At 37.4% G+C, this 14,400-nt stretch overlaps 1 protein-coding gene across 6 annotated transcripts in view; it reads left to right on the forward strand.

Annotated features, from left to right (window-relative positions):
* The window catches only part of LOC106880055 (F-actin-uncapping protein LRRC16A), a 507,909-nt gene that overhangs the window by 341,180 nt on the left and 152,329 nt on the right, over nt 1–14,400 (forward strand). For all 6 annotated transcript variants that reach the window (XM_052969341.1, XM_052969359.1, XM_052969344.1 and 3 more), the window contains one exon: nt 4,089–4,198. In XM_052969341.1, coding sequence (XP_052825301.1) covers nt 4,089–4,198 — 110 coding nt within the window. The remainder of the gene's footprint in view (nt 1–4,088; nt 4,199–14,400) is intronic.

Here is a 14,400-nt window from a genome sequence, read left to right on the forward strand (position 1 = left end):
CCCCACCCTTGCTTTCCCCACCCTTGCTTTCCCCACCCTCGCCTCAACCACCTCCCAACACTATCACATCACACCACTCACCACTACACCATACCACACAACACATCACATCACAATACACCACTCCACACACCAGCACTGACCAATTCCCAGCCCCACATTCTCACACCTACACATACACACATCAAGATCTCCAACCCTCTTTCACATGCACATACGAACTCTCTTATGCACACGCAGGCGCACCTTCGTTTTGGGATCACTGCTACTTTATTATCTCCCCTTCTTTGTAGCTCTCCTATGTAGCCCTTCTACCCGGCATTCTCCATGATAGATCGCTTGCCACTACATATTCTTTTTTTCTCTCCTTGTTTCTCTCTGTGTTCCTTTCTGTCGAAGAGTGTAGGCTCAAAACGTTAAAGACTTTTTCACTTCCCGAGCGTTATACTAATACATCTGTTTGTTTTCTACACCACCTGTCTTCGTCTTCTGTTTTTTTTTGTGAAATTCTCCCCTATATATATATATATATATATATATATATATGTATGTATATGTTTATGTGTCTGTGTTTGTCTCCCACCATTGCTTGACAACCAATGTTGATATGTTTACGTCCCTGTAACTTAGAAGTTCAGCAAAACAAACCAATAGAATAAGTACTAAGGTTACAAAGAATAAATCCTGGGATCGATTTGTTCAACTATATGTAGTGCTCCAGCATGGCCACAGTCAAATGACTGAAACAAATAAAAATATATATGTACACACGTTTAGATATCTACATATATATATATATATATCATCATCATCATCATCATCGTTTAACATCTGCTTTCCATGCTAGCATGGGTTGGACGATTTGACTGAGGACTGGTGAAACCAGATGGCTACACTAGGCTCCAATCTGATTTGGCAGAGTTTCTACAGCTAGATGCCCTTCCTAATGCCAACCACTCTGAGAGTGTAGTGGGTGCTTTTATGTGCCACCCGCACGAGGCCAGTCAGGCGGTACTGGCAACGGCCACGCTCAAAATGGTGTATTTTATGAGCCACCCGCACAAGAGCCAGTCCAGGGATACTGGCAACGATCTTGCTCAAAAGTTCATTACACATGCCATGGGCACAAGTGCCAGAAAGGCGACGCTGGGCACAGGTGCCATCCCGATTTCGCTTTCGCTTGCCCCAATAAGTCTTCGCAAGCTGAGTTTCGTGTCCAATGAAGGAGATGACGTTGGCATAGGTGCTAGTCGTCGAATTTAGTTCGGTTTCGATTTTACTTGCCTCAACAGGTCTTCACAAGCGGAGTTTAGTGTCGAAAGAAAGAAAGGTACGCGTAGGTGGGCTGGCTACACCCCTGGCAGAGGCTTTGGATTTAGGTCTCACTTGGCTTGCCGTGTCTTCTCATGCACTGCATATTTCCAAAGGTCTCAGTCAGAAGTCATCTTCTCGGTGAGGCCCAATGTTCGAAGGTCTTGCCTCACCACCTCAGCCCAGGTCTTCCTGGGCCTACCTCTTCCACAGGTTCCCGCAACTGTTAGGGTGTGGCACTTTTTCACACAGCTATCCTCATCCATTCTCGCCACATGTCCATACCAGCGCAATCGTCTCTCTTGCACACCATAGCTGATGCTTCTTATGTTCAACTTTTCTCTCAAGATACTTACACTCTGTCGGGTGTGCACACTGACATTATTCATCCATTGGAGATTACTGGCTTCATTCCGTGCGAGCTTACGCATGTCCTCAGCAGTCACAGCCCATGTTTCACTGCCATGTAGCATGGCTGTTCATACACATGCGTCATATAGTCTGCCTTTTACTCTGAGTGAGAGTCCCTTTGTCACCAGTAGAGGTAAGAGCTCTCTGAACTTTGCCCAGGCTATTCTTATTCTAGCAGCTACACTTTCAGCGCACCCACCCCCCACTACTAACTTGGTCACCCAGATAGTGGAAGCTATCAACTACCTCTAGTTTTTCTCCCTGGAATGAGATAGAAGTTGTTTCTTGTTTGTTTACAGTGTTTATTGCATCTGAACATCTGCCACATACAAAAACTAACTTCCAAGTTAACCTGCCTTTGATATTGCTGCACCTCTTATGTGTCCATAGCTTTCACTGGGTACATCTTATAGAGTTACTACCTACACCTTTTCTACATATTGAACAGGGCCATCTACCTGAAGGGGTTTGTGTTTTATCTACCTTTCTACTTATTAGGACTTCGGTTTTAGCTAGGTTTACTCTAAGGCCCTTCGATTCTAGTCCCTGCTCCCACACCTGAAACTTCTCCTCTAGTTCTGATAGTGACTTAGCAATCAGTGGAAGGTCATCAGCATAGAGGAGCTCCCAGGGGCATCCTGACTTGAATTCCTCTGTTATCGCCTGGAGGACTATGATAAAAAGGAGGTGGCTGAGGACAGAGCCTTGGTGGACCCCTACCTCTACCCGGAATTCATTACTGTACTCATTTCCAACCCTGACCTTACTGACAGCATCTTTGTACATGGTTCGCACATCTCTCACTAACCACTCTTCTATCCCAAGTTTCCTCATTGACCATATATATATATTTGACAGGAAGGACAACAAAAGAAAGAAAGAGACCTCGATATTATGCAAATAGAGGAATTTATCTGTAAAAATAGTAGCCATGATAAAACTCCGAGTGCGGTCTATGTGATATGGAAAGATGGCTCATCTGGAAAGGCAGCTTGGAAACTACCACATGTCTGAATTCAAAGACTGAACTTTTCGGATCATGTCCACATGTGACCAAATATTTGCTACGTTTTTGGTCCCCTTGAGTTTACTGATTGGACTTGCTTTCTATTTTTTGTGTCTCTCTATAATTATTACTTACATTTCTTATATATATTTTATATATATTTTTTAATATTTGTACTGATAGGACCTGCTGATGGGACTGTACTGATAAGCTTCTATATTGTGTCTATGTATAAGCTTTTCACTTTTTTTGCCTGGATTTTATATTTTTATATTATTATATTTTTTTAATTATTTTAATGTTTTTTTTTACATAATTATAGGGTTAATGTTTTTGTATTTTTCCACATAGTTTTCTGTTTTCTCTCCTCCAAACTTTTTTCCTGTATGATTATAGACACGTACAAGGAACTTTATATGCACGCGCTTGTGAGTGTGCATGTGGATGCATGCGTATGTAGATATATGCGTGCATATACAGAGATATGTGCATGTGTATATGGATATATGCGTGCATGTGATAATATACGCAGTTTTAGATGCGTTTTTTCACTACACAGTAATTTCCCTTTGTTTTAACGGTCATTTTTCACAGGAATTTTCAATTGGCCGGATAACTGAAGAGATGTTGGCATGTGCTCCCACCCTGGCATCCGAAACTCGGAGTACTATCATGGCTACTGAATAAGTGTCACATATTTTTACAGATATATAAATATATATATATGTGTGTGTATGTATGTATGCACATACTCTCATAAGCATGTGAGTGTTAAATGGAGTATGTAGTCTTTTAAGTTTATGTGCATCTCTATTTATTTTGAGATTCATATAAATGTTTGTCACTTTCTATATATTTATCTTTTTGTTCTCTTTTTTTTATCATATTTTTTTTTGTTTCTCTTGTATGTTTCCCTTGTATTACAGTTTCCTGAGTACCATTTTGTACCTGACTATTTGGGTAGATCATTTTAAAATTAATTATGTATTATAATTACAAATTTACATAAACAATGATGTTTTATGTCAATGAAACAACTGCTGAACAATATGTGAAATTTGTTCTTTTTTACTTTTTATTCTAAATATATTGATCTCAACAATCATTTTAACCACCTCTGTATATTTCTATAAATTAGTTTCACTAGGATTTACTACATTGTAATAAATGTGTTGGAGATTAAGAATATATTATTGATTAAGCTCTTAATTCCCATGGGTTTTTTTTTTGTTCATACATCAATTTTATACATCCCTCTTACACACAGACTTTCATAAATATATATGCAGTAATTAAATAACTTGAAATTAAATTGGCTAATAGATAAGACACAGTGACTTCATTTAATTTACTCTTTTAGGAATTTTATTCTGACCTCAAGAACAGCATTGGAGAAAAACAGAAATTGCCAAAAGATCTGGTGCTGCAATCTTTAACAGATGTTAGTACTGACATATTTAATAAGCTCAGGTTAGTTTTTTTATTATTATGGTGTAAATGTTTTACTACATGGAAGAAAAATATGTTTATACCATATTATAACTCTTTCTTTTAGTTTGATGATCTTTTGAGTAAAACTATAGTTGCTCACTCTTACTATAAACAAATACCAGGAAAATTTGTGCAAAAGGTAGATTGTATGAAGCATGTATAATAAAGGTAATTCTGTGCTACAGTGGGATTTTGACATTGAATGTGGAAGCTCTGCATAATATGAATAAAATTGAGGCAAGCATAATCTCTTGGCTGTATGATATTAAGCTGCATGAAAAGCAGAGCACAAATGAGCTAAAAGAGCAACTAAATATTAAAAGCATCAGCCAGAATGTAAAGGAGAGACAGTGCTTGTTTGGAGAAGGAATGTTGTGGTGAATATCTGTAAAAGAATGAGACTTTCCTGAAGTGATAAGTAAGGTAATTTTTTGCCAAAAAGTTAAAATCTATAAAAATGCTCATTTCAAGGTTAAAACCAATGATAAAAAACTTTTTTTATGATTAATCATCATAATTAATCACTTTCTAAAGTTATTGAAATTAAAATCGTGCAATAAAGTTAAAATATGGTTTAAAACTGAAGTTTCACTAAATATAAATTTTTTTAAATTAGATTTTTATGCATTGATTAAACCTAAATTTGATATATATTTCTGATAGCTTTTAGTATAGCTGTTGTATTGGACTACCACTTCAGAGCTATTTTTAGCACTCCCTATGGCTTGTCCTGCACTTCGATGTTGAAAACTATTTGACACCATGTACATCCAGTCATTCAATCACAAACAAATGTCCAGCATGTCTGTATAGATTTTCAGTAAGACAAATTCTTACTTCAAGGTACTTTTACCAATATTAGTTACTGTCCTACCTGTGATCTGTTGGGTCACCAATAATTCAAGGTACCCAAAAAAAACCACGTATCTCGGGAATCCGTGGTCTGATTTACGCAAAACTTCTGTTATTCCATGTGTATTCACACTTTAATGGTACCTTACTTTCAAAGCATTTTCCCATTATACGTCGGTTTGGCTATTTATAAAGGTACCTGAAAAGCTGCGTATCTTGGTAACCCATGGTGCGATTTATATAAAACTCATTTTATTCTGTTTGTATTCATATGGGCATCCAATTCATGATGTCTCCTGCTATGGTCATTTTCCCTCCGTTTCGCCAGATGCTCAGCTCTTCAAGTGTCCAATTCCTGATCTCTCCTGCTTCTGTCCCTTTCCCTCTGTTCTGCCAGATGCTCAGCTCTTGCTTTATCAGTCTCATTGACCCTTTTATTCACATGCCTGTTCCTATCGTGGGTAACTATTTCGTAAAGGACCCATTTGTACTTTGGTGTGAAATAATTTTTTCCACAGGTTTTTCGAGTGCATTCACTGCATCTCACCTCCAAACCTACTGCAAGTCATTTTCTTCTGGAAAAGAAAGGGGTGAGGGGTTGTAGGGACCTCAAAGTTTCCCAGCAACAGAGTTTTGTTTTGTGGGTTTTTTTTCTTTTCCAAGTTATTTTGCATACTTTCAACAAATGTGACATTCATATCACACATAAACGGCTCCTGACAGTTCAGGTCGTAAAGCATTGAAGCTGAATTGCATTGAAATGAAGGAAATTATTCATACTTGTCTTTGCCTTTTCCTTTCATGGTCTGATGTCGGAAAGAATATTTTCTCATTTTGACATTGTTACAGTTTGTTCGCAAGAATGCTTTTGATAACAACATTCTTAGTTGACATTTGATTATTTGCATCTTTTTTCCAATTCCGAAATCAGGCCTCTTTAAGAATAGAATTATTTATTGCCACCCAATTGTAAGTGCATTTACTTACAGTTTTAATTCTTTATGCTTGTTATTTAAGTATTGTAGATTTACCATTGAAAGTAAGTACTTTTCCTTGCTATTCTTTTCACTATACATAAATGTTAGCTGTTTCTCAATAATATTTGAATATTTTGTTTTTGTATCTGGTCTGCAAGATTCTTTATGTGAGTTCATGTGTTGAAACGAATTTCATTGTGTCTGGGGAGAGTCATACTGCCTTAATATCTAACACACTTGCCAGTTCAATTTCCACTCACTTATTATTTATATTTTTTTCTTTTCCAAATTTTTTGTTGCTTTTGCAACCTTGTCAATGGATGTTGACTCTGTTATTGGAACTGCATTCCTTTTGTCTGTGTGCATGTGTGCACCAGCGTGCATGTGTGCTTGTGTATACACATATGTATAAGGTATTAGTATATATCAGGCAACATAGTAGTGGTCTAGTACAGAGTGATAACATGGTAACACTGTAGTACGATGGTGAGAGGAGTTGCAATGCTAAGAGAAGTAAAGCTAAGTTATGAAGAATGAACAGGTAGAAGGAAGTGATACTTGAGAAGTAGCAACTAGCAGTGGGATAACTAAAAGCTAAGAATGAAAGATGACAGAATTGAACAATGAAAAAAAACGATGGAAAATGTAGAAAAATGAAAAATTTAAAGATAACAAGAAGCTGAGATAGTGTGAGAAGTTTTAATATACCACCTGAACAGTGAGGAGGTCGTTGGAAATCCTCATTTGAAAATCCCAGAAAGTTTTTTTTTCTTCAAAAGTTCAAAAGGTCTAATAGTTTTTTGTTTTTTTGAGAGGTAGGTAGATAGATAGAAAGATAGAACATATCCGGAAGCATGAATCTCAACAGGCACACATACTCAAACTTCCTAGCACACAACTCCTCCACACCACGGTTCTGTTGCCTAATAAAAACAAAGAAGCAACTCAAAGTATGTCTAATTGTCACCAGCACAAGATCCCCTCTCCAGAAGTTGGAATGGCTTGTAGCCTGGCTACCTAAGCCACTGCAGGCACAGATACCAGCACACCTTGAGAACAGCTTGCAACTCATCGAACTACTATGTGAGCTCCTGCCCAGAATTGTCTCAAACAATGACTATGCTTTCAACCTGGATGAATGGTCCTTGTATACCAGCATATCACTGGCTGAAGGCATTCTAACAATCCAAGAATGACTAGAGTGAGGCCAGAAGTTGGCCTCAGACTTTCCACCAGTAGGCCTCAAATCCATCCTAGATTTCTGCACTGCCAACACATACTTCCGGTACAGAAACACCACATACCAACAATGCAACAGCCTTCCAATGGGATCCTGATTCAGTGACATCCTGGTCACCCTTACCCTGGACAAACTGGAGTGCCAAGCACTCCACAGAGGACAACACATCACCCTATATCAAAGATACATCAATGATGCATCTGTCTTAACCAAACCCAGGGATCAGGCAATCAGGATCCTTAATGTCTTTAACAGCCTCCACCACAACATCCAATTCAATGTTAAACACCCAGACACAAATGGCTTACTGAGTCTCTTGGACTTCACATCAAGACATGCCACAATCCACTTCTTCAAGAAAAAAGAAAGACCTTTTTCTCTTTTTGGATTCAGCATATCCAAATACGTTGAAACATAATGTAGCCCTTAATGAGTTCATCTGCCACAAAAACAGACACAACGAAGCTGATGTAAAAGACAATGTAAGGGCAGATTTTATCTGGATGCTGTACAGTAGAGGATACAAGCTCAGGTTCATAGGGAAAGTGTGTAGCACTCTAAACACACGACAACAGCAAGCACCAAGACACCACAACAAAATCACCTCCAGCAACAACAACAGTAGCAGTAGCAATGACGACAGCAATACAAACAACAACAACTACCAATGAACCAGTGGCATTAATAACAACAACAGAAAGAAAGGGGAAAGTAGACAAAGTGAAAGGGAAAGAGAGAATTGAAAAGGGTTAAATGGACATATGTGAACCTTCCATACTACAGAGAATGGATTGCAAACAAACTAAGGAACGATGTCAGAATCACAAGGCAAGGCCATATCCTCAGACACTACCTCTTCCACGACAACAACATACAGAATACATGTCTGAACCACTTCCTCATCAAAACCAAACAGCCAACAGGCAGCATCCAACTTAGTTTACAAACTAATGTAATATAGGAGATGACTTGTACTTGTGAAGATAAATATATTGGATTGACTAAACGACACCTTCATGTCAGACTGGAAGAACATTTTCACAAGGCCATGACACCCAGTGCCATATTCCCACCCCACCAACGCTAAAATGGGGAGTTCTCTACCTGAATACTGGCCAGGGGAACAGATGCAGTCAACCTTCAAATAAAGGAGGCACATTTCATCAGGAAGAAGGTGCCCAACCTCAATTGCCAGAATGAACTTAATGGCTGGAAGTTCATTTACTGCCTTTGAAGCCTCTAACTAGCACCAGCAGTAATAAATGCCAACAAACACCAGCAATAGTAAATGCCAATGCTAACAGTAATAACCATGGAAAGTTTGATGAAGGATTATAGATCCAAAAGCACTTACTTAACCCATTAACTCAAGAACTAGCAACAAAGCTATATACAGACCACATACCACCAGTAGGTCCCTTCTCTGTATCTATCTCTCTGTCTATCTGTCTATCTGTCTACCCCTCAAAGAATCATAAGATCTTTTAACTTTGAAGTTTGATAAATGGAAAATATCTGTCTCTTTATTTACATCTCAAAAAACCATTAGACCTTTTGAACATTTGAAGGAAAAAATACCTTCTGGTTTCTATGGCTAGAGCCCTTACTCATGCCACCCTCTTCACAGAGTGTACTGGGTGTTTTTTCTGTATCACCTGCATGTGTATCTTGCAAGACAGAAAAGAAGAGAGGAAAAGAAAAAATCTGCTACTACTAAGAGCAAGTATTTAGGAGGGAAAGGTGGAGGTAGGTAGCTGTATGCCTGATGTTGAAAGACTAAAGAATGATAGAGGGACAAGTACAGGTGTCCTGCTATAGAGGAGGTACACAGCTGAAAGAAATAAGAGGAAGATAGTGATGGCGTGCTAGAACAAACTCTCAAGGAACAAGGAAGTGAGCATAAGAGAGGATGCTTTCATAAGAGTTTGAGGGGAGTAAACAGGTGGAGGTAGAAGTTAATTTAGAGGAGGATGAACTAGGATGAGGGTGCAGATGATGGGAAATAACCATTATGTAGATGGGTGAGGTGGGAGATATAGGAGTAGCCTGAGAAGAATAGAACAGAAAGTAATAGGATGATGTGCAAAATGTAGGAACAGTGGAGAAGGAGATGTAGAGATGATAGTAGATACGGGGGGGGGGGGGCATTGAAAATAACAGTTGAGGAAGGTGTTTTGAGTACCCAGAAATGGGGTGATTGGTTGAAATAGTGTTGGCGGTGATGATGAGGAATGGAAGTAGTTCAAAGTGGGGAAGGTGAGAGACCATTAGGGAGAAGATGGGATGTACCAATTCTGTAAGTGAGTGGAGAAAGGAGTGGGTGACAGGGCCTTGCATGTGCATTCCGGCTAAACTGAGTGGTTTTAGGATATCATTTTGGTGAGTGTATATGTATGTATGTATGCATGCGTGTGCGTGTGTATGTATCTATATATACATACACACACACACACACACACACACACGCATACATATTCATTTATGTATATAAATAAATAAATAATGGCAACTGTTGTGGTCAATTCAATACTTGGATGTGTGTAATTACTGCTCATATGAAGGCAACATACCAAATATTGGAAAATTTCAGCTACAGAGAGTGTTAAGATTACAGATGAACATTTCTACATGTTTTAATCATTTGCAGCATATTTATACATAAGATACCTACATCATATCATATAAATACAGCACTGTAATGTTACACACATAAACAAGTAAGCCAAGTAACATTTCTAAAGAATTCACAAGAAATACGGTGCTCAATATATACGTCTCAATACAAATGTAGAATTAAAAATCTGAAAGCTATGAACAACTTTAAATTTAATTCTGACAAAACTTTTAAAGTAGATCATTGTCTATTCATAGATATTTGTATTTGTTTTTTTAAATAAACATAGTCATCATGGCTAAACGCATGTCTCCTTTGACCAAATCATGACAACAATGGACCTGTAATCTTAACACAGACTTATATGAAGTACATCTACAATTTGACTCCTCAAAAGTTTGGTTTTATGGAAAGGCTAAAAAATTTGGGGAATTCCAAACGCCCATGATTATATTTTCCCCCCAAATATTTAAATGGACAAGCAGAATGTATCATTAGATGTAAATTGATGCATCTAACAGAAATGGCTGATTCAAAGCAGGCTGGCACTATAAAGCCAGCCATTGAAGATAATCCCACTTCCATTGTTGGACAGATAGGACAGTCAGCTAAACTTAGCAGTGAACAACACACAAATAATTTGACTGAAATCCATATCTATATAGTACAAACAGAAAACCAAAAACTTGTGGACACTTTACAAGTGGTTTGAGATGATATGTTTGAACAGGTCCATAGCCTTATTTTGAATGACAGGCCTTATAACACTAGTATAAGTAAAGAACCCAATAAATTAGAATTAGAAGCTGTAAATGAAATAGCAAAAAAAATATATGAAGATCACACAGTCTTGAGGGATGAAAACAATCTACAAAATCATAAACCTTTTGCTATATGTCTCAGCTATTATATCTGAAAACCACACAGTCTTGAAGTATGAAACCAATCTATAGAATCATTAACCTTTTGCTATATGTCTCAGCTATTAAATTATTAGCATATTGTGAAGAGTTGAAGCCACACAATTGAGATTCAAGCAGAAAGTCTGAAACCAGCATAGCACAGAACTTAAAAAATAAAATTTTATTCACAGGTCATTGTAGTTATGAAATATAACACAAAGAAGAGCTTCACATGACATGAGGAAGATCTCAGAAAAAGTTAGAGAGGCAGTTAGGTGATAACCAGATTCAGAAGCCTAAATTCCAAACTGCACCAGTTGAAACAACTCACAGCTGTAGCTGAGAATCTAAAATATAAATCTACAGCATATAAACAGTAAATGTTCAATAAATTATTTGCCAGGGATCCCAACTCTGTTTATCACAGCTTCAATGAGGAAGGATTAATCTCTATAAAAGACACCCCTACAAATGATCAGGTTGAGGACTACTGGAAACCCAATGATGAATTCAACAAATAAGCTGTATGGCTAAAAGGACTGAAGCAGGACTACTGCCAGCATGAAATAGATAGCAAAATACTTGAAATAGTTATTCAGAAAATGTCTAACAGAAAATACCCAGGCCCAGACCTCATAACAAGTTACTGGCTGAAGAATTTCCTCTTTGATTGGCAAGATCAGGTAGCAAGCTGGCAGAATCATTAGCATGCTGGACAAAATGCTTAGCAATATTTCACCCATCACTACATTCTGAGTTCAAATCTGCTGAGGTCAACTTCACCTTTCATCCTTTCAGGGTTGATGAATTGAGTGCAGGTCAAGTACTTAGGTTGATATAATTAACTGGGGCCCTGTTTCAAAATTTCAGGCCTTGTGCCTATAGTAGAAAGGATTATTATTATTATTATTGATTTGACTCATATTTGGTCTTAGTCCTGGCAGGATTTAAATGGGTAGCAGGTTACTACCTGTAACCTTAAGTACCACTAAATTTCAATAGTCTTTCAAGTGCTTAGAACCCTTCTGATAATCTTTCCTGTCCCTGAGAGGCAAATTTTCTGTAGAAGCTCTACAGGAAATTCTATTCCAATCACCTTCAACCATCTGTCTATATATTTGCATACAGTTCCCAATGCACCAGTTATTATAGGCACTACCTTCACACTTTCATGTTTCAAATTCTTACAATTTCAAATTTTAAGGGATTGTATTTTTTTTTTTCCTTTTCATCTTTTTTATGACCCTGGCATCAAACACATGATGAATCAATTAATAAGTAACTTCACTTTTCCTTGTCAAATAATTTTATGTTTGGTCTATTATTTTCTAGCTTCTTGCCTGTTTGAATATGAAAGTTCCACAAAATCTTACAGGTCTCCGACTCTAACACTCTTTCAACCCGATGTTCATACCATGTGTCTCCAGCTTCAAATCCCCATTTTTGGCAAAGCTTCCAGTGTAAAACTACCTCCATTTCTTATATTCCTCCTATGCCAACTTGGACATTCTGCAACAATGTGTGCCGCTCTCATTTCAAGTTCCACAAACTACATTTTTCTGACACATTTTCACTATGTAAATTTTTCCTTAAGTTGTTTGTTTTTATCACTTCATCCTGAGCTGCTACAGTTAGGCTCTCTGTTTCTTTTTTTTTAATTGCCCTTTTTTTAGCCAAGCCCAGGATTTTGTTCCATACACATCTTACGTGGTTCTCTAGAATTGACCATACAGAGGTTTGTCCTCAGTCTGGCTAATGTGCTCTCTTTGAATTTCCTTCTTGTCCTTTTCTCTTGTCATCTGTTCCTTATTAGTCTTCAGTAGTTTCTCTGTGCTGTTCTGCAATTATTCTAGAACAGCGCAGTAGGCTTTTTCTTTCCATCTGTACACACTCGTCTACAGCAATTAAGCCTCTTCCACCCTGGTCTTGATATCAGCTTTCATATGGTGGGCTCCATACATTGTCAGCAGCTTTCTAGTTTTTCTGTCAAGTTTCTGTATGTTGTTTTTGGTCCAGTCTACAATTACATCTCCATATCTGACTGGGGATACTACTCTTGCATTTACTGCTTCAATATCATTTTTTGAATTCAGCTTTGACTGCAATAATTTTTCTCACTCTTCTTGTATACTCTCTACTGGTTATTTGTTTCATTTCTTCTTGTATTATTTCATCTGCTTCCAATATCTCCAAATACTTATACCATTGTCCTTTCTCATCTGCTTTCATTGTTTGCTCATTTGGCATTTCAATTCCCTGGCTTCCTTCAAATCTTCCTTGTTTCATTTTCATCCTAGTGCATTCCTCAATCCCAAATTCCATACTACATCATTTGAGAAGATGCAAACAGTATGTATTAGACTTTCAAGTTGTCTCTCATTTTTTGCATAACTCTTTAGATCATCCATAAAAAGGAGATGATTTATCTGATCATATCCGTTCCCCAAATTGTAAGCTATTTTGACTTTTCACAATATCAAAGCAAGTGGTATCATGACCAATGCAAATAGAAATGGAGATAAGCTATCACCTTGGAATATTCCACATCTGATGTTCACTTTCCCAAGTCTTTGTTTCTTTCCAATGAATTCAGTATTTTAATGTTTTATACTTTCATTAACCATTTTCTCCATATTTTCTGCCACTCCAAATGTGCTCATTGTTTTATTTATCCAACTGTGTGGTACCATGTTATAAGCTCTTTTTGTAGTCTAACAATGCTACATGCAATCCCATCAATCTGTGTCTGTAATTTCTATTTATCATTTTATCAACTAATAAGTGGTCTTTTGCTACTACTTTGTTTCCTGCATCTTTTCTGCTCTTGCACAAAAGTGGTAAACAGGTTATAAGTTGAAAATTTGATGCCAAGTTACCTTTCAAGGGATCCTTGTGACATTACAGCATTCATGCACTTAGGGATGTAACCATACTGCAGGCATTCATCCACTTGTGCATCAATTCTTTCATGCAACTGTGTAAAGTTCTTCAGTCAGTAACCTAGGCCAGGTCCCTTCCAGTTTGCATTTTTTAAAACTTCAGTTTCACTGTATATATATAGATGGATTCTGATGTCCTTTTGTCTTGGCACAGTTTGCAAGTTGTCTTTCTGCCAATGTATACAGTGAGTTTCTTTGTCTAGGTGTCAGGAAAACATTCGGCAAGAAATGGAAACAAAATTGAAAGGTATGCTCATGTCAATCAATAAACAGACGTTATCATTTTGGTCTTTTACAATAATATCTGGTTTATTGGCATTGATGGTCCAGTACTGGAAAGTCCCAAAGAATTGTTACATTTTTTCCCTCAGTTACAGTCTCAGGGTAGTGCTTGTACCATTTGTCAGTAGTTTTGATTTTATAATACTGACATTATTTATTATTATTATTATTATTATTATTAATATTATTATTATTATTATTATTATTATTATTATTATTATCATTGCCCCTGGGAACTTCTCTATGCTGACGACCTTCCACTAATTGCTGAGTCACTATCAGAACTAGAGAAGTTTCAGGTGTGGAAGCAGGGACTAGAATCGAAGGGCCTTAGAGTCAACCTAGCTAAAACCAAAGTCCTTATAAGTAGAAAGG

The sequence above is a fragment of the Octopus bimaculoides genome, chromosome 1 (assembly GCF_001194135.2).
Source record: "Octopus bimaculoides isolate UCB-OBI-ISO-001 chromosome 1, ASM119413v2, whole genome shotgun sequence".
Classification (NCBI taxonomy): Eukaryota; Metazoa; Mollusca; class Cephalopoda; order Octopoda; family Octopodidae; genus Octopus; species Octopus bimaculoides.